Below are 22,205 nucleotides of genomic sequence, written 5' to 3'. Positions count from 1 at the left end.
ATTTTCCGATTGATGGGTGAGATTTTGATATAGTGGTCGTAATGGAATTCCGGTAGTTTAAGTAGGTCCATCGTGTCATTTGTGACGTGTATGCAAAATTTTAGGTCATTCGGATAATGTTTGATAGACTTTTTGATCAAGAGCGGAATTCGAAAGTTTTTGGAACCTTAGGCTTGAATCCGATGATATTTGGTTGATTCAGTATTGTTTGTAGAGTCTCTGAATCGGTATGAAGACATCTGTACTTATCCTCGAGAGCTGCAGAACCTTTAGGAAAAACTTCACATTCTTGAATTCTTATCGTGCGTCCTTGATTCAGCTTCAAATGTAACTCTTTGAATTCATTCTATGCATTCGTATACGCGTATGAGCGCTTAGTATCAGTTGTGCATAAAGGGCTTGTGATTCCCTAATCGAGGGGCGAGATGTGATTTCTGTGTGTTGATGTTGGGCCAGTCTGGAAGACTTGAGGCTGGGTTTTGCCTATAGCTTGAGCACTGAGGCGTTGATTATGTTAGCACGTGCTTTCTGAATTTATATGTTCGGTAATGTCCCTATTAGTGGAAGTGATGGTTGGATGACTATGTGATGAGTATAATGTGACTGCGAGATGTATTCATATGTCTTGGATGTGATGAGAAGGTTCTCCTTGAGGATAGAAAGAACTATTTGGTGCTTGATTTCCATCTTGATTTGATGTATATCGCCAAGTTCTGGGTGTGTGAAGAATCTTTTCATGTTTTCTAGCTGCGGAGTGGAGTAGATTTCATGTTACAATAATAGTTCAGACTCAGGAAGATTAAGTGATTGCGTAATTTTATCACGGTGGAAGGGTATGAAGAGCTATTAGTTTGAGGCGAAGCGGGTGGGTTATCTCCTTCAGAGTGTTTTGAAGTTTGTGTGAGCCTTACGTTGTTAGTAGGAAGATCTTTTTTACCAGTGAAATATATGTATGCAATTTGAATTTGGGTTGCTTAAGAGAGCGGGCCTGACTATTGCGAGGGTGAATGCAAGATTTGCAGAAGATTTGAAGTACGAGGTGGTCTATGTTGCATGAGCTTATGAAGGATGGAGTTTAATCTCACTATAGTATTATGGCAGTGATAGAGTATATGCATTATGAGTTATTGTGTGTTTTGATCTATGGCTTTGAGCCAAGTGGGGGAGTCTGCTATTGATTAGTTGATTGAACGGTTATGTGCTATGTTGGTTCCAGTTTGAGGTGTACTGGTGAATCAGTTATGGCTTACGGAGGTTGAGACCGAGGATGGCTCGAGTAAAGGAAATTTCAATAAAGGTTATGTTATGCTTTATAGGTGTATCAGAATCACGGAATGACTTGAGTTGTTATTGGTAAAGGATGTACGGTGCATAGAACAGGAAGTTGCTTGGTTACATTAAGGTGAGGTTACATTCTACGGTGTCGGAGTGCTAATGGAGCACAGGTCGTCGGTCCGTTTGATCGGTCTAACTACGGTTTGAGAAGAGTGGGTGACTCTCGAGAATGGTTCTAATGGGTTCAAGATTTTACATGTAATAATTGGAGATTTTCAAGCTATATATTTGGCTGAAAACTAAGGTTTGCACTGGAGGGTGTCAAGACTCGTAGTATTTCTATATCATTATGGACTCTACACATTAGTATCAGGGAGGTGAAGGTAATGGCTTTAGATTCGTAGGAAGTCTCTACATGGTAAGTATTTGGAATATGGTACTTCTGAGGATATTTACGAGGGTATTAAGCAACTTATAAGCCTTAGACGGTGTGGTTTTATGTTAATGTTCGTGAGGCAAGTTTTAGTTAAGGATGGTGGTGTACTAGGAAGGAAATGTATCAATTTGAAGGTAATTTGGAAGGAACTCAGAGAATTAGGACATCTTGGTAACAAGTTGGATCAACATGATAATGGATATGATCGGTTCTTGGGTGCCTATGATGCGGTGGGTTTCTACAAGTGTTTCGTGGCAATGTTCTTAGGTTTTGATGGCTTGCGTAACTTGGTTGAGTTAGAAGGAAGCAGTCCTGATAGTTTGGTTTTGTGCAAAGGGGATTCAAAGAGTTCTTGATGGTTTCGACCACGGTTAGAGATGTATATTTTCTACGAGCGTGAGGAGCATGAGATATATAGTGATTTTCTTTTAGATGAGATCAATGGAATGTTCTTGTCTAGGTGAGTACATAGTTGCTTGTGGATCGGAGTGGATTATGAAGTTCTCATATTTATCATGGGATGACATGGTATATGCGGTATGTTGTGTAGGGTTGATATTTGCATGTGTAAGGTCAGAGTTCAGTTCTGAAAGGCAGGTCATAAATTTTTAGACAACATGGGCAATTTCTGATGACTAGGTAAATGATATTACTAACTGGTATGGCTTGTACATTTTAGAAAGGGCGATGACTTTGAGTTGAGGATACTTCATTAGTATTGCGACACTCTCTTGTTTGATTGACTGCTGATATTGGAGTTTGCTTGGTGGCACAGAAGAATTATAGGAGTACCTCTCATGGGATGATTGGGTATTAGAGGTGTGTTGTATATTTGTACGGTAGAGTTGGGATCAGATATGGTGATTCGTGTGCTATATGGATTTGGAGACTGGGAGTTCTCATAAACAGGTTAGGTGGCTGAGAGTTCTCATAAACAGGTTAGGTGGTGGATGTGGACCGCATATATTGGTCTTGTGTGGTAACTATTGGAGGTTTGGAGACCCGAGTGGATCCTTGTTGCTTAGTATACTAGATTTTGGTATGATATTAGGTATGGACTAGTTGTCTCTGTGTCATGTTATTCTGGGATGTTGCGCTAAGACGACGACGTTTGCTATGCCGGGAATGCCACGGATTGAGTGGCGAGGTTCGATGGATTATGTTCCTAATAAGGTGGTTTCATTTTTGAAGACCCAATGGATGGCTGGGAAGGGTTGTCTTTCTTATTTGGCCTTCGTGATGGATGTCAATGCAGAGACTCCTACCATTGATTCAGTTCCGGTGGTGAGGGATTTTTCGGATGTGTTTCCTATTGCCGGGCATGTCACCGGACAGGGTTATTGATTTTGGTGTTAATTTAGTGCCTGGCACCGTATCATATGGCACCGGCGGAGTTAAAGGAGTTTAAGGAGTAGTTTCAGGAACTCCTTAATAAGCGGTTTATTGGTAAGCCAATATGGATGTGTGTTCTATGTCGAGTCGGCTTTGTTGACTCCAAGTTGTATTGTTGAGGGATGTATTGATTCGACTGTTGTTGAGCTTATTAGTGATCTGAGGAGATCTATGAGTTACCTTTCCTTGTTGTGAGGCATTAGGATTTGTTGGCTATAGGCCCATGTGGTGCAGTTTTATTGGGGTCTCTCAGTGGAATTCAAGCAAGAAGAGCATTGGGTATTGCTCAGCAGATGGCGTATTGGTTTGTGTCCTTTCGGGTTTGTGTAATGTTATGTCAATCGCTTCGCCGTGGATATGATGATTTGCTTTGGTTATAGACATCAATTGCGCGTGGTTGTCGATTTTGAGCATAGTGACTTGAGGTGTTTCATATGGACCAGTGTTTCGATAGGGTCACGTGTTGCAGCGAATGTTATGTGGAAGTATGATCCTTCGGGTTAGATTCGTGTGTTCTGTTACTACGAGGTGTGATGGGTTCTCAGCATTGTGTGTGGTGGTACTTGTGAGCTTGCAGTACAACTCTCTCATTTGAGTCATTTTTCATGATTTGAGTACGTTTGGATTGTTGTTTATTGGTGTGCTAATTGCACGAGTTGTGGTTTTAGATTATGTTGATGTGTCATGTCACCAGAGTAGTTGTGTTTGATTAGATGAGATCGTTGGGATCTAGAATGCATACAAACAGATTCGATTTCAGCGTGTTGGAAGGATAATATCAATTTCCGGCTCAGAAATTTGCTATGGTTCTTGCCAAAGGGGAAGTGGCTTCCCGAATGGTTGATCTGAGGAATGGTTATGACTTTCTACATGATTCATTTATCATTGATAGTATATAGAAGTGTTGGAATGAGGCTTTATTTGATAAGAGGCTTATTATCGATATTCGATTGTTTTGAGCAACTACTGTGATTAGAAGTTATCGCGACGAGTGTTTCAGTTATATGGTATATCATGTAATTGCATCCGAGGTTGCAAGTATGATTCGTCACAACTGGTTCGAACTTATTTAGTGTATAGATGGGAGATTTTGATCTTAAGGATGATTTCAGAAGTGGAAATGTGGTTTTAAGGTTTATGGGCTAGGTTGGATTGCGAAATTTCAGTCACATTGTGTTATCAGACCAATATGAGATAGGGTGACATGAGATCACCCCCGGGTATATGCATGGTGAGGTTACACAGCGATTTAATGGCTTTCGGAACAACTTTGGGCACGTTTGAGGACGAACATATGTTTAAGTAGGGGAGGATGTAACAACCCGACCGGTCGTTTTGAGTTTTTGCACTTTGCTCGCCAGTTCTCGGGCATGACTAGCCTCGTGTGATGTATTATGACTTATGTAAATCGTCGATTTTGGTTTTCAGGATAATCGGAATAGATTTGGAGAACAGTTCTCAGTTTGAAGCTTAAAAATTTGAAAGGTTTGACCAAGTTTTGACTTTTTAGTATTCGATCTCTGATTTGGATTTTTATGATTTGGTTAGCTCTATTAGGTGATTTTGGACTTGGGAGCGCGTCCGAAATGTATTTTGGAGGTCCGTGGTAGATTTAAGCTTGAATTGGCGAAATTGGAAATTTGGCATTTTTCGGTTGGCATTGGAAATTTTGATATCGGGGCTGGAATAGAATTCCGAAGTTGGAGTAGGTCCATTGTATCATTTGTGATGTGTGTGCAAAATTTTAGGTCATTCTGACGAGGTTTGATAGACTTTTTGATCGAATTTGGAAGTTCTTGGGATTCTTAGGCTTGAATTCGATGATGAATTGATGTTTTGATATTGTTCTGAGCATTCTGGGGGTTGGAACAAGTTTTAATGATGTTATGGAATGTGTTGGCATGTTTGGTTGAGGTCCCGAGGGCCTCGGGTGTGTTTCGGATGGTTAACGGATCAATTGTTGGTTTTGAAAGTTGGCAAAATTTGCTGGTGTTTTTGTTGCAGAAAACCCTTCTTTGTGTTCGCAATAGGCCCTCACGTTCGCGAAGGGTCGTTGAGTGAGGCTGCAGGTTTGTTCTTTGCGTTCGTGATGGTTCAGGAGATCAAGCTACGCGTTTGCGAGCAGGGGATTGCGTTCGCATAGGGTCGAGCTATGTGGTCTTCGCATTCGCTGGTGTGCCCTCGTGTTCGCAAAAGAGAGAATTTGGTCAGAGAAGCTTTGTGCTTCGCGAACGCGAGGGTACTGCCGCGTTCGCGATGAAGAAAATATCTGGGCAGAATATTAAGTTCTAAAAACGAGGGTTTGGTTCATAACTTCAAAATTCCATTAGAAAGCTTTGGAGAAGGTGAAGTTTGAGGAGATTTTCAGTGGTGTAATTGGGGTAAGTATTCTTTACTCATATTTGGTTTAATTCCATGATTTAGTCTTGAATTTCATCATTTAATTTGAGAAATTAGAGTGGAAATTGGGGAAAATGGAAGAAAAGTTTGAGAATTCTTTTGGGGATTTGAATGGGCAGTTAAGGTCAGATTTTGATAAATTTATTATGGGTAGACTCGAGGGAGGATAAGGATTCTATTGATATGAATTTTTTCGGATTCTGAGATGTGGGACCGGGGGTCGGGTTTGGCCAATTTCGGGATTTCTTGGTGTAAATTTGTTATTTTAGAGTGGGCCTTGTTCCCTTAGCATATTTTGATGGTATGAATCTATTTTTAGTTAGATTTGGAGCATTCGGAGGCCGAGTCATGTGGCAAAGGCATCGAGGGCTAGAGTTTTGATCGGATTGAGGTATGTAATGATTGTAAATGTTGTCCTTGAGGGTATGAAACCCTGGATTTCACATCGTTATGCTACTTTGAGCTGACATACACGCTAGATGACGGCCGTGGGGTCGTGCACCATTGGGAATTGTGACTTGGTCCGTCTCGTACGACTGTTAAGTCACGTATTTGATTAAAACTTGTTTGATATCATTGTGTTTTGGAAATTATTACCATGTTTTAGGCTGAATGCCATATTTGGGCCTCGTGCCAACTGTTTTGGACCCTTAGGGGATTTTTACTATTATTCCTCACTGTTTTGATTTCATATTTGTACTCAGTCATGCTGTATTCTACTGTTTTCATAACTCAGCCATATTTACTCATTTTTTTGATATTTTAAATGATATTTTGGGCTAAGCATCATGTTTTACTGTTGCCTGAGTGGCTTGAGCGATTTCTGACAGAGTGAGGTCGAGAGCCTATGTTTTGAGGATACTATAGGATGGGGTTGCTCGCCGCAGCAGTGTTGTACTGATCTATGATTTGAGGCCGAGGGCCTAATTTGTTATGCCATGTGTTGGCTTGTTATGAGGCTGAGGGCCTATTTAATTATGCCATGAGATGGCTTGTTATTGCACTTGGGCTATAGGAGCCCCTCCAGGAGTCTGTACACCGCAAGTATGCGCAGGTACCCAGTGTGAGTGATATGATGTAGCCCGAGGGGCTGTTGTTGTTTTATATTGTTGCCCGAGGGGCTTTTCTCAATCCATGTTTTGCCCGAGGGGCATTCTTTATTCATGTTATGCTCGAGGGACTAATTACAAGTGATTGTGAGGTAGCCCGAGGGGCTGGTTCTGTTGATATTTTGCCCGAGGGGCGGTGTATGGTACATGTTTTGACCGAAGGGCTGTTTAAGTTTTTACCATTTTTACTCTCTATTTTATCTCTCGTTTGAAACTATTGAAAGTTGTTTTAAAAGGTTTTACTGAAACTGAGCTTGATTTATGAAGTAAATGATTTCTATACTATTTTGGAAATGTACTGTATTTGTTGTAGCATTGTAATGTAGTTTACGTGTTTTCTTACTACTCAGCTTTAATTTATTTTTATTACTTACAGAGCTGGCGTGATCACCTTACTCCTTGCACCTTGTGTACAGATTTAAGTATTTTTGAACCCGGTAGCGGGTGTTGATTGGTCAGTGGCAGAGCCATCGGAGTTAGCAAGGTAATTGCCAGCGTTCGCAACCTCGCTCTTCTCCCTCTTGTCTTCTTTAGATTGTTTTTAGTATATTTTTAGACTCTTCGTTGTATTCAGACCTTAGTAGATGCTCGTGACTTGTGACACCCCGATGTCGGGCTTGTGTATTTATTCCGCACTATTTATTTTGACTTACATTATGAGATATTTGATTAATTAAAGGCTTAAAAATGACTTTTAGTGAATAATGGTTAATTCCGGAATTGTGTCGGCTGACCTAGTTTCACGATAGGCGCCATCACGACCGGGTAGGTTTTAAGGTCGTGACATATGGTATTCCAGTCTTGTTTAGACTTTATTGTATTGAAGCAGAGTTGTAGTTGCTCGTGTCTTGTAACACCCCGATGTCGGGCTTGTGTATTTATTCCGCGCTAGTTACTTAGACTTATATTATGAGATCTTTTGTTAATTAATGGCTTAAAAATGAATTTATAGAAAAATGGTTTGATTTGGAAATTGTGCCGGCTGGCCTACTTTCACAATAGGCGCCATCACGACCGGATCGGTTTAGGGCCGTGACATATGTTATGATCAAAGCCTAGGTTACATAGGTCTCACGAGTCATGAGCAGGTTTAGTAGAGTCTCGCGGATCGGTATGGGGAGGTCTGTACTCATCCTCGGTAGGCTGCAGAACCTTTAGGAAATCCCACATTCCTAAATTCTTACAGTGCGACCCTTATTAAGCTTGAAATGTAACTCTTGAAATTCCTTCCACGCGTTTGTATGCACACATGAGCGCTCGGTATCAATTGTGCATCGACGGCTTGTGATTCTCTGATCGAGGGGCAAGATGTGACTTCTGTGTGTTGATGTTGGGTCAGTCTGGAGGACTTGAGGCCGGGTTTTGCATGTAGCTTGAGCACTGAGGTGTTGATTATGTGAGCACATGCTTCTGGATTTAAATGTTCGGTAGTGTCCCTATTAGTAGAAGTGATGACTAGATGGCTATGTGATGAGTACGATGTGACTGCGAGATGTGTTCATATGATTTGAATGTGATGAGAAGGGTCTGCTTGAGGATAGAAAGAACTATTTGGTGCTTGATTTCCATCTTGATTTTACGTATAGTCCCGAGTTATGAGTGTGTTAAAGATCTTTTCATGTTGTCTAGTTGGGGAGTGGAATAGATTTCATGTTACGATATGAGTTCAGACTTAGGAAGATGAAGTGATTGCGTGATGTTTATGACGGTGAAAGGGTATGAAGAGATGTTAGTTTGAGGTAAAGCAGGTGGGTTATCTTCTGGGAAGTGTTATGAGGTTTGTTTGATCCCTATGTTGTTTGTTGGGAGTCCCCTTTTACTAGTGAATTATATGTGCTATAGATTGAGTTTGGATCGCATATGAGAGTGGGCTTGACTATTACGAGGGTGAATGAGAGATTTGCAGATGATTTGAAATACTAGATGGTTGGTGTTGCATGAGCTTATAAAGGATTTAGTTTAATCTCACTATGGTATTATGGCAGTAATAGAGTATTGGCATTGTGAGTTTTTGTGTGTTTTGATCTATGGCTTTGAGCCAAGTGGGGGAATCTGCTATTGATAAGTTGATTGCATGGCTAATTGTCGTATTAGTTGCAATTTGAGGTATACTGGTGAATCAGTTATGACTTGTAGAGGTTGAGATCAAGGATGACTCGAGTAAACGGAATTTCTTGATACGAGTTGTATTAGGTTTTATGAGTATATGAGAATCATAGAATGATTTGAGTTGTTATTGGTGAAGGATGTAATGTGCATGAAGCAGGAAAATCATTTGGTCGCATTAAGGTGGGGTTACTTTTTGGGGTGTTGGAGTGCTGATGGAGCACAAGTCATTCAGTCATTTTGATCAGTCTAATTGAGGTTTGAGCATAGTGGATGACTCCCGAGAATGGTTTGAAGGGTTCAAGATTTATATGTAGTACTTAGAGATCTTCAGGAGATGTATTTGGCTAGAAGTTGAGGTTTACATTAGAGGGTCTCGAGATATGTGGCATTCTACATCATTATAGATTCTACATGTTAGTATTAGGAAGGTGAAGGTAATGGATTTAGATTCGTAAGAAGTCTCTTCAGGGTAAGTATTTGAGATGTGGTGCTTTTGGGGACATTTAAGGGAGTATTTAGCGGCTTATGAGCCTTAGGCGGTGTGGTTTATGCTTGGGCCTCATGTGTTGAGGACTGTGGTATTATGGCAAGGGAAAGTATCAATCCGAAGGCAATTCAGAAGAAGCTTGGATAAATATGATAGCTTGGTAGTAGGTCAGATTGGCATGGTAAGGGATATGATTATTTCTTTGGGTGCTTATGTGGTAATGAGTTTCTACGGGTGTTTTGCAGCAGCGCTCTTGGGTTGTAGTGACCAGCGTAGCTTGGTTGAGTTAGAAGGATTCAGTCCTAACGGTTTGGTGTTCTACAAATGGAATTCGGAGAGTTTTTGATGGTTTCTACCACGGTTAGAGATGTATATTTCCTACTGGCGGGAGGAGCATGTGATGTATAGTGATTTACTTCTAGATGGGATCAGATGGAAAGTTCTTGGCTAGTTGAGTACGTAGTGGCTTGTGACCCGAAATGGATTATGAAACTCTTATATTTATCATATGATGTCATGGTATATGTGGTATGTTGTGTAGGCTTGAGATTTGCTTGTGTAAGGTCATGGTTTAGTTATGGAAGGAAGGACATAAGTTCTTATGCACCACGATAGTTTCAGATGACTAGGCAAATGATATTACTAATTGGTGTGGCTTGATGAGGGTATATATTTCAGAAAAGGCAATGTGATTGAGTTAATGATACTTCATTGGTATTGCGACACTCTCTTTTTTGATCGACTACTGATATTCGAGTTTGCTTGGTGGCACAGAAGAATTATATGAGTATCCCTCATGGAATGATTGGGTAATTAGAGGTGTGTTATATATTCAGACAGTGGAGTTGGGATTGGATATGGTGATTCGTGTGCTTTATGGATTTGGAGACTGGGAGTTCTCATAAACGGGTTATGTCGTGGTTGTAGACCGTGTATATCGGTCTTATATGGCGATTATTGGGGGTTTGGAGGCTGGAGTGGATCCTTTGTTGCTTAGCATGGTGGATGTTGATGTGATATTGGGTATGGATCGGTTGTCTCTGTGTCGTGCTATTCTGGACTGTTACATTAAGACCGTGACGTTGGCTATACCAGGGATGCCACAGATTGAGTGGCAAGATTTGACGAATTATGTTCCCGGTAGGGTGATTTTATTTTTGAATACCAAACGGATGGTTGGGAAGGGTTGTCTTTCTTATTTGACCTTCATGAGGGATTTTTCGGATGTGTTTCCTACTGCTGGGCATGCCGCCAGACAAGGTTGTTGATTTCAATATTGATTTGGTGTCGGGCACCATATTGCGTGGCACCAATGAAGTTAAAGGAGTTGAAGGAGCAGCTTCAGGAACTCCTTAATAAGGGGTTCATTGGTAGTCCTATATGGATGTATGTTCCGCATCGAGTCGGCTTTGTTGACTTCGAGTTGCTATTGTTGAGGGATGTGTTGATTCAGTTATTATTGAGCTTATTAGTGTTCTGGGGTGATCTATGATTTACCTTTCCGTGTTGCGAAGCGTCATGATTTGTGGGTTATAGGCACATATGGTGCGGTTATATTGGGGTTTCTTAGTGGAATTCGAGCAGGAAGAGTAGGGGGTATTGCTCGGTGGATGGCATATCGCTTGTGTCCTTTCGGGTTTGTGTGGTGTTATGTCACTTGCTTCATCGTGGTTATGATGATTTCTTTTGGTACTAGACATCAAATTGCACGTGGTTGTTAATTTTGGGCATAATGACTTGAGGCGTTCATGTGGATCAGTGTTAGGATAGGGTCGCGCATTGCAGCGAAGTGATGTGGAGGTATGATCTCGGGTTAGATTCATGTGTTCTGGTTCTACGATGTGTGATGGGTTCTCAGCATTGTGTGGTGGTGGTACTGGTGATCTTGTAGTACATCTCTCTCATTTGAGTCATTTTTTTCCATGAATTGAGTACATTTGGACTGCTGCTTATTGGTGCACGGGTCGCACGAGTTGTGGATATAGATTGTATCGATGTGTCATGTCGCTAGAGTAGTCATGTTGGATAAGATGAGGTCATTGAGATCTAGAATGAATACTATCGTATTTGATTCAGCATATTAGAAGGATAATATCGGGATCTGGCTTAGAAATTTACTATGGTCCTTGCCAAAGGAAAGGGAGATTCATGAATGGTTGATCTGAGGAATGATTATGATTCTGCGTGTTTCTTTCATCAGTGGCAGTATACGAAAGTGTTTGAATGAGGCTTTATTAGATAAGAGACTTATTATTGGTATTCGGTTGTTTTGAGCAGTTGCCGTGATTAGAAGTCATCGCTACGAGTGTTGCATCTAAGGTTACTTGTATGGTTTTTTACACCTTGTTCAGACTTATTCAGAGTATATATGTAAAATTATGATCTTATAGATGATTTCAGAAGTGAAAATTTGATTCTATGGTTCATGGGCTTGTTTGGATTGTGAAATTTCAGTTATGTTGTGTTATCGGACCTATATGGGATAGGGTGATGTGGTATCATCCTCGGGTATGTGCATGGTAAGGTTACACAGCTATTTGATGGCTTTCGGAAGAACTCTAGTCACGTTCGAGGATGAACGTATGTTTAAGTGGGGGAGGATGTAACGACCCGACCGATCGTTTTGAGCTTTTGCACTTTGCTCGCCAGGTCTCAGGCATGAATAGCCCCGCGTGATGTATTATGACTTATATAAATCATCGTTTTGGTTTTCAGGATAATCGAAATAGATTTGGAAGAACAATTCTCAGTTTAAAGCTTTAAATTTGAAAGGTTTGACCAAGTTTTGACTTTTTAGTATTCAATCTTGGGTTTGAATTTTTATGATTTGGTTAGCTGTATTAGGTAATTTTGAACTTAGGCGCGCGTTCGGAATGTGATTTGGAGGTCCGTGGTAGAGTTAGGCTTGAATTGGCAAAATTGAAAATTTGGCATTTTTCGATCGGCAATGGAAATTTTGATATCGGGGTCGGAATGAAATTTTCAGAAATTGGAATACGTCCGTTGTGTCATTTTTGACGTGTGTGAAAAATTTCAGGTCATTCGGGTGAAGTTTGATAGACGTTTTGATCGTTTGAGGAATTTGAAAGTTTCTAAGTTCTTAAGCTTGAATCCAAGGTTGATTTGGTGTTTTGTGTTGTTTTGAGTTATTCGAAGGATCGACTAAATTTGAATGATATTATGGGATGTGTTGGCATGTTTGGTTGAGGTCTCGAGGGCCTCGGGTGAGTTTCGGGTAGTTAACAGACCAAATTCTTGGTTTTGAGAGTTGCAGATTTTGCCGGTTTTCTGTTGCAGAGATTTTGTTCATCGCGTTCGCGAGGGGTGTCTTTTGTGGTGGTGATTTTTTTCTATGCATTCGCGAAGGAGATGACGGGAAAGCGAAAGTTAAGGTAGCATGTGCATCGTGGACGCTTGATTGGGATCGCATTCGCGAAGAGGAGTGAGGTCATTGGGGACCCCAGGTCATTGGTCTATGCATTCACGAGGTTAGGATCGCGTTCGCGAAAGCCTGGGGTGGCGAAGCATTGTGTTCGCATGGCAGTATTCACATTTGCAAAGAGTAAAGTGGAGAGGCAGTATAATTTGGTCTACGCGAACGCGAGAGGGCGGTCACGGTCGCGAAAAAGGAAATAATCCCTGGGCAGAATGTATAAAAAAAACCCATCTTCGCGATTTTTAGCCCATTTCTCACCATTTTTGAATGGTTTTGAAGCTTTTTGTGAAGGATTAAAGAGGAAATCGAAGTGAAACACTTGGAGGTAAGGTTTTTGAACTCAATACTCGATTCTATGATGATTTCTAACTATTTAGACATGAAATTTGTGAAATTTAAAGCCTAAAATTGGGGAATTAAGGCTTGAAATGGGAGAGTGTAAATTGGAGATTTGAGGGGCCATTTGAGGTCCGATTTTAATGTTCTTGGTATGTATGAACTCGTGGGAGGATAAGGATTCTAGTGATGTAATTTTTATCAAAATCTGAGATGTAGGCCCAAGGGTCGAGTTTGGCCAATTTCAGGATTTTGGATGTAATTTGGTTATTTTCGCGTGGGCTATGTTCCTTTAGCTTATATTGAAGGCATTAATTTGATTTTGGTTACATTTGGAGCATTTGGTGGCCGATTTGAGGGGCAAAGGCATCGCGGGCTAGAGTTTGGACCGGTTTGAGGTTGTCACACCTCCTTTTTACACCAAGGGCGGATATAAAGGAGTTTTTTCGATTGAAGTGACATTACTCGAAATGGGATTATTTTATTTAATATTCAGAATCGCCACTTGGAATAATTTATTATGGTGTTCCAATTCACCGATTTATTTTAAATCCCAAATCGAGGAAAATCGACTTTATTTAAAAGTTTGCGAAACCAGAAATTCTAGATAAGGAATTTTGTTAACCCGGGAGAATGTGTTAGGCATTCCCAGATTCCGTGGTTCGAGCACGGTCGCTTAAACTATTAAAATTGGCCTAATTATCTGATTTACTACATGTTTTAAACCTAGTGTGTATTTTTAACTTTATAACCGCTTTTAACTATTTATGGAAATATTCTGGAACAAGTTACGATTGTCATACACTTGTTTGTTTGATACACATTGTGAATCGTGTCACGGGAACCGTACCCACGATCTACAACATATTTAATTTATTAAAGTTATTAGAAGTTGTGGCCGGGTCACATAAATGTATCCCTGGATTTAGAAATTAGTTATCACAAGGTCATGGGAACCGTACCCGTAGTTATGATAATTTTATTATAAACGTACCTAAAGCAAACTACGAGTGTTTGAATTATTTTCCACACTAATTTGTACTAATGTGAGGGTCATGGGTTATGGATTTCATTTGTGGATGAAATGCCTCAATTCATTCCACATGATTGTGATCAACTGACAGATGTTCATGTTTAAAACTAAATCGAATTTCAATATAAAGCTATTAATTATAACTATGCGTTGGATAAAGAGCTAGGCCTTTAATTTGTTTTGGAGGACATTGGGCCAACAAAAAACCCATTACTTTAGTCTTGATTCTAAGACTCAAAGAATAGTGTTGCCACTGGATTGTACTTGAAATTAAGCCCAAAAGCGGAAAGAAGAACCAAGACCTCATCAGGTCTGATCTTGCCCACACCGTATCACTTGGGCTGATACCAGGCACAAAATGAAGGCCCTGAATATACCAAGGCCCTTTTAACATATCTGCTATTCACACTGCTTTAAACATGCAAACAACAAAATACGACACTAAATCCGAGAAAAATCAGCATGCTGAATCACTATATGAAACATTTACACTAGCTAGATTAATTAAACAAAACAACATCCTTGAATCATGACATACTATGCTTAGGAGAGGGAATTTCAACTAATTTCAATTTTTAAGAACAAAAGCTACTAGAATTAAAGTCACAGGCAACAAACATTGCTAGCAATTAGTTATGAACTATCAAATCACTATACAAGTACTCCTAGAATCCAGCAACCTCTAATAAAGAACAAATGTACTATTATGGATATTAAACATTTTTGAGACTATCAAACAATACATGGAACAACCAAACTAACATGAACATTCATATAAATAACTAAATAATAGCCTAAAATATCCAGATTTCAGAATGTATAACAATTAAAGAAAACTAAAAGTTGAAATGCTAAAGCTAAATAAGCTGCAAACAGCATACATCAGGAAACTGGGATGTAACATCTTGTATAAACCAAACTTTTTATTACATTAGAGACTAAGCATATGCTTTAAAGCTTAATTTTGACACTCAAAAGTTCATGGAGGTACCTGGATACAACAAAGAAATGGAATGGAGTAAGAAACTTTAGCAAGAAATAGGTGGAAAACAACAGCAAATCAAAGCAGTACACAGCTTCAGCTTAGCCCAGACTTGAATCAGAAAACCAGAAATCCCATAGAAAGTTTTTTCTCAATTTGTGCTCCAAAATCTGAAGAAAATAGAACCAGCTACTAATGAAACAGTAGCTAAAGCCTTTTTAGAGTGTTTTTAGGGTTTTGAAATCTGATCAGTGTATGTGAGAGTGAGTGAATGCTTTTCTTTATAGAGTGTATATCCAAAAATAGCATCAAAGAATATTCTACCCTAATTCTTTGGGTAGTACAACTGCTGTGACAGAGAATAATATCCAGTTGTTCATTTTCAGAATCTTTTTAAAACTAATTTTGGATAGCTGGTACTTTCTAGAACTTTCTTCCTAGATCCAGGCCAATTTTCATGGACAAATGGTCTAAGACAAACCCAAGTTAGGGTCAGATGGCCCAAATCAGGCCCAAACCCAATACAACCTAGGCCCCGATTGATCAGGCCCTACTTGGCCAACCCAGAACCCAAAATCAAAGTAAAATTACACAAACTAAACTAGCAAAAACCAGTCGACTAATAAACTAAATTCAATTAAACTATCCTAAGATAGATTATAATTAACCTAAACTTGCTAAAAATGAACTGAATACTGATAAACAAAAAACGACAACAACAACAACCCAGTACTGAGTATTGCTAAACAATTAAAATAAAATTTACTTTATCATGCAAATAGAACTAGTGAAGAAAAAAACAATCAAGAAATGAAGGATGGGAATATCAGTGATGAAATAAAATTGGTACTTAAAGAAAAAGAACTTGAAGGGAACTGACGAATTCTTGCTGGACTCCGGCGAACCTGTCCGAATTCGATGTCCTTGGAATGACTTAAAACTGTCGTCAATCGATTGCTCTTGTTGAGAGCAATCTATTAACGTAAGATTTAGGTAAAAACGAGTCAAAAAAGTATGAAAATCAGAAAAGGAAAAGTAAATTAGGGTTTACCCTTTTTTTGGGGTTTCAAATTCGAAATTATGTGAATTTGGCTGGGATTTAGTGAAAACTAATGATGGATTGGGGAAGAAGGGGGGATGAGGATTGCATGGTGTAATTTTTGGGTGGTTTAGAGACTGGCCGCCGCCATGAAATGATTTACGGTGGGCGGCGGCTAGGGTTTAGGCCGTGTGGAATTGGGAGCGTTTGAGGGCGGCTAGGTTTAGGTTAGAGACGGGGGGAATGGGAATTAATCTCTAGGGTTGGGGGGGAAGGCTTTTCGGACAGTTATGGAGTAAAGGGGACTGAGTTCCCAACCGTTAGATCATTGAAGATCAATGGTTGGGATTAAACAAAATCAAACGACACCGTTTCACGACCAAGGGGATTAGAGCGGGTATATTTGAATTTTGGGCTTGGGTTTGGACGAATTGGTTATATAATTTGGCCCAGTTTCAAAATAATAAAAACCCCCTTTTTCAATTCTTTTTCTTATTTCCTTTTTCTTAGTTCTTCTTTTTCTTTTTCTAAAATTAAAATTCTAAATTAATCAAAATTGTAAAATTACACTAATTATCTATTATAATATTTATAAAAATTGATTGATCCTAAATTAAAGGAGAGAAAATTAATAATTTAGCATTAAAGGCTAAAAATGTAAATGAATGATATATTAATTTTTTGCGATTTTCATTTTAATAAAGCAATTAATTAACTAATTAATCCTAAAAATATGAAAACAAAATCTAAATGTCATGCATGGTATTTTTTCATAATTTTTAACAGAATTAAATGTGTACAAAAATATAAACAATTAATAAAATCCTACAAAAATCTTATAAAATTTGCAAATAATTGGGAAAAATCTATTTCTTTAATTTTATAGGAGTATTTTGAATAGGGAAAAAATCACATGCTTACAGCTGCCCCTCTTTGCTCGAAAGCACGAAGGGTTTTTGGAAAAAATTAAAATGAGCAATTACGCGCGATTTTTGACCGTTTGAAACTCCATGGGAAGCATTGTTTTTGGAAAAAGTCAGACCGAACCTTGATTCGGAGGTTTCCTACATATCATTGGCTATAAAGGAATTACGTCAGTGTAGTTCTAGAAGTTTTGCTTGCTGGGACTACCGAGAAACTGTGATTTCACTGTTGTTTCTACTTGCTGAGCTCCTTATTACACCAAAATGAAAGATGAAAAGCTAAACTAGCTAAGCCTATTAACTATGAGTTACAAGACTCCTATCGATAAACCATCTAAAGCTTGATCTCGAGTCTTGGCTGGTTCTTCCTGCAGACTCTGATCTGAATCTTGATGCTCATTAGCTGCAACCACTAGTTCATTCTTCTTCAGCTTTTTGGATCAAGGCGGGACATGCAAAACTTGTGACTTCAATCGTATCTTGAGCAGTCCGCATCTTTCTTCCGCTTCCACACATAAAGTTCAACTTCTTTTCTTGTTTTATTTTCTTTTATTCGGATTGAGACTTCTTCTTTTGGTCATCTCAACCTCATTCCTTATGGTAGCAATCTGTTCAGGCACCAAAATAAACAAACTAACAAAATTTTTCTGCCTCCGTTTTCACTAGGAAAATTTCGTGAGTTATCACAACAAAAATCTAAACTATTTCTTTATTGAAAGCAACAAAATCAGGATTGTATATCCTTGGGAGAAAAGAGATTAGGGAGTGGAGCCCTATATCTAAAATGAAATCAAATGGGGATCGAAGGTCCTAAGTTGGAAAGATTACCAGGTTATGCTGGCATCAACTAGGGAGTGAGAACCTATACTAGAAAAAACTACCAGGTTATACTGGAATCAGCTAGGGAGTGGTACCCTATGTTGGAAAAGATTACCTGGTTATATTGAAAAAATCATTGAGTTATGCCAGAAAGGTCCTCAAGTTATGCCGGAAAGGGTCATCGCGTTATGCCGGGAGAGTCATCGGGTTATGCTGGAAAAGGTCCTCGGGTTATGACGGGAAAGTCATCGGGTTATGCCGAAAAAGTTCCCCAGGTTATGCCAGGAAATTCATCGGATTATGCCGGAAAAGGTCATCGGGTTATGCCGGAAAAGGTCCCTGAGTTATGACGGGGAAAGTCATCGGGTTATGCCGGAAAAGATCTTGGTTATGCCGAGAAATTCATCGGGTTATGCCGGAAAGTCCTCGGGTTATGCCGGTAAAATCATCGGGTTATGCCGGGAAAGTCATCAGGTTGCCGGAAAGGTCCTCGGGATATACCGGGGAAGGTCATCGGGTTATGCCAGAAAGGTCCTCGGGTTATGCCGGGAAAGTCATCGAGTTGTGCCGGAAAGGTCCTCGGGTTATGTCGGGGAAGGTCATTGGTTTATGCCGGAAAGGTCCTTGGGTTATGCCAGAAAAGTCATCGGGTTATGTCGGAAAGCTACTCGAGTTATGTCGGGGATTAACAAGGGGGTGAGACCCTATGTTGGAAAAGACTACCAGGTTATGGTGGCAACAACTAGGGAATGAGACTCTATGTTGGAAAAACTTAGCTAGATATTGGAGACCCTATACTACCCTGGTTTTGAATCTTTCTTCTTCTTCTTTTTTTATTTTCAGTTTTCATTTTATTTAGGAGAATAAAAGAAGACTTTGAAAAGGGACTTCCCTTTTTCGGTTAACTTTTGCTGCAGAACTGTTTTGGTTTTTGCGCACCTTGCTTTTATTGCACCTGCTTCTTGCAATGTCGCTTTGGGCTGCACCTATTTTTCCTGTTTTCAAATCAAAGAACAATTTGTCAGTTTAAAACGGTGGTTGGTTTTGTGGCCTTGATTGTTTCAATCACTTGATCTCGGCCCAACTCTTTCAATAAAAATCTCCATTGCTCGCTGACTCTCTAGAAATTGGTTTCATTTCTAAACCCCGGAGGACTTGATTTTCCCCAAATTCCACCTATTGATTAACCCAGGTGGGGCTTGGCCTTTTTCCTTCTTATTTTATCTTTATGGGCACTTGACTTTGATTTCCTTTATTTTCAAAAGTTTTCACTCTGGACAATCGGCCAACATGGCTAGTCGAGATCGACTTGATGCACCTGCTGAGGCTTGGTTCTTTTTGTGGAATTTTAGCTTTCTATTAGACAAAGCACTGTAATACCAATCTTGCCATCTTTTCTTTGCATTCTTTTTGGAGGAGAATTAGACCGAAAGGGATTCAAAGAAAAGTAAACAACGGACAGGATAATGAATTTAAACGAGAAGTGTCCCTTTCGGTAAAAAGAAAAGAGGAGTTATCTGGAATGCATGCAGACATTAATAGACATGACATGCTTCTTGGACTGGATAACCGATGTGCGCAAACCATCCAGACTCTCATAAAACCATCATAACCCATACCTCAAAACTGAGAAACCTTGCCAGGACTCTATCAGTGCCGATAGTTGTAAGGGATTCCTTTTTCGATCAGTGGCGCCCTTTGTGGGTTTTCACCAACCGACCTCTATCATTTCTCTTCTCACCATTTCCTTATAGTGCTCTTTTGTGATTTTTCACTAACAAGACTCTCTCATTTTAAATTTCTCTGCTCACTATTGCCTTACCGTGCCCATGTGGGTTTTTACCAATAAGACTCTCTCATTTTATTTCTCTTATTTAATTGTATCAGATCCAAGTAACCAACATCATCCAATTCATCTTATTCAACAATTGAGAAGAAGGACTTTGAACAAGATTTAGGTTAAAAAGAGTTTGGATTGAATTACAACTTTGGAAACTTTCAGGCGAACCGTCGTCGAACCATTATAAATTTTGCCCCAGTTTCAACTTTTGGGAAAATGTGGATTTTTGTTTTGGTGTGACTGAACCCCAGAGAGAGGCTGTCTACATATCATTTCAGAATCAAGTTAAACGTAATTCAGAGAACTTTGTTTTTGATTTTCTTTTTGTTTTTATTGTTTTGTTTTGTCTTTTCTTCTTTTTTTTCCAAACATTTTCGAGTTCCAAAGAGTGTAGTCTAAGAAAGGTAACCGACTCAAAGGGTTTGAAAAAGGCTAAAAGTGTTTGGGTAGCAAGAATGAAAGCCTTCATCATCCCAATCGGAGAATTTCTATACCGCAGAAGGGTTAAACGTAATACCTTTTGACCGCGTCTGCATTGACAGTTGTTTCAGGGTCATTTCCCTCAATTTCTCCCAAGTACAATGCCCCTTTTGACAACAATTTTCTTATAATGTACGGACCCTTCCAGTTTGGGACGAACTTTCCTTTTGTTTCCTTGTGATGCAGGAGAATACATCTCAAAACGAGTTGCCCTACTTCAAAGTTTCTATGCTATACTTTTTTGTTGTAGGTGCAGGCCATTCTTTGTTGATACAATTGCCCGTGGCAAATTGCGACCATCCGCTTTTCATCAATCAAGGTTAATTGTTCTAGACGAGTCTTGACCCATTCATTTTTCTCAATCTCAGCTTCGACGATGATTCGAAGAGATGGAATTTCAACTTTTGCGGGTATTATAGCTTTAGTGCCTTAAACCAATAGATAGGGTGTTGCTCCAACTGATGTGCGCAACAATTGTGTGATATCCTAACAATGTAAACGACAACTTTTAATGCCATTGTCTAGAACTTTGGATTATTTTCCTAAGGATCTTCTTGATATTTTTGTTCGCTGCTTCAACAGCACCATTAGCTTTGGGCCGATAAGGGGTAGAATTTCGATGCGTGATCTTAAATTTATCGCATACCTCCCTCATCAAATGACTGTTCAAATTTGTGGCATTGTCCGTAATGATAGTTTTAGGAATACCAAAATGACAGATAATGTTGGAATGCACGAAGTCCACCACTACTTTGTTGGTGACAGCTTTGATAGTGACTTCTTCAACCCACTTCGTGAAATAGTCAATGGAAACTAAGATGAATCTGTGCCCATTTGAAGCTTTCGGCTCGATTGGCCCAATGACATCCATGCCCCAAGCAACGAACGACCACGGTGCAGACATAGGATGCAGTTCTGAAGGAGGTGCATGAATCAAGTCGCCGTGTACCTGTCACTGATGACACTTTCGGACAAAACTGAAGAAATCATTTTCCATAGTCATCCAGTAATAACCCGCCCAAAGGATTTTCTTTGCAAGGACATATCCATTCATGCGGGGTCCACACACTCATGTGTGCACTTCATTCATGATCCTTCTTGCCTCTTGGGCATCCACACATCTTAAAAGGTTCAGATCTAGAGTCCTTTTATACAAGACTTCTCCGCTCAAAATGAAACTACTAGCGAGCCTTCTAATGGTTCTCTTTTGGTCTCCACTAACTTGTTTGGGATATTCCTTTGTTTTCAAGAATCTTTTGATATAATGATACCATGGATGAACATCTGGTTCTATCTCAACTGCTTTGCAATAACCATGTCTTTCTCGAATTTGGATTTCCAGTGGGTCAATGTGGACATTGCTTGGATATGGAAGCATTGAGGCCAAAGTAGCTAGTGCATCGACTAAATCATTGTGAAACCGAGGAATGTACCTGAACTCGACGGATTTGAACTGCTTGCTAAGATCTTCCACATGTTGCTTGTATGGGATAAGCTTGATATCTCGAGTACCCCATTCACCTTGAGCTTGTCGAATAATCAAGTCAGAATCTCCCACGATTAACAATTCTTCCACATCCTGATCGACTGTCATGTTCATGACCATGATGCAGGCTTCATACTCAGCAATGTTGTTCGTACAGAAAAATCAAAGCCGGGATGTGGCCGGATAGTGCTGACCAGTGGGCAAAAATAAAATTTCCCCAATCTCGACACCTTTTGTATTTACAGCTCCGTCGAAGAACATTTTACAAGCATTGGTGTCTTCTGTAATTACCTCAACTGAATTTACTTCCTCGTCTGGAAAGTATGTACTCAAAGGCTGATATTCATCTATTACACCTTATATTTGCATAGGTAAAAGTGTGTCGTAAGCAAACTAATGTAGGACAAAAAATGAGATAATATTTTAAAGTATATAAAGTAAGTAAATCATGTTACCTCGGAGGTTAAAAATATTGAAGATCATGAACAACAAGTACAAAGCGGTTTAGAAGGTTCAGAAGCTAAAGGAATGGAAGAAAACAATGTTTCGTCGAAAGTCAACAAGATGGGAATGTATAATATGTACTTTTGGGGTCATACTAGGGTGCTTAACATGATAAGGAG

The 22,205-nt window shown here is 39.6% G+C and overlaps 1 protein-coding gene across 1 annotated transcript; it reads right to left on the bottom strand.

Moving 5' to 3' along the window:
• Positions 1 to 21,165: 21,165 nt before the first annotated feature.
• LOC107817527 (uncharacterized) lies at positions 21,166 to 21,690 on the bottom strand. Its single transcript, XM_016643383.1, has one exon. The coding sequence runs from the start codon at positions 21,688 to 21,690 to the stop codon at positions 21,166 to 21,168; it is 525 nt and encodes a 174-aa protein (XP_016498869.1).
• Between the last annotated feature and the right edge of the window lie 515 nt (positions 21,691 to 22,205).

This window comes from Nicotiana tabacum, chromosome 6 (assembly GCF_000715075.1).
Source record: "Nicotiana tabacum cultivar K326 chromosome 6, ASM71507v2, whole genome shotgun sequence".
Classification (NCBI taxonomy): domain Eukaryota; kingdom Viridiplantae; phylum Streptophyta; class Magnoliopsida; order Solanales; family Solanaceae; genus Nicotiana; species Nicotiana tabacum.
Note: the sequence above shows the minus strand (reverse complement) of the source record. Positions and strands in the feature narration are given on the sequence as shown.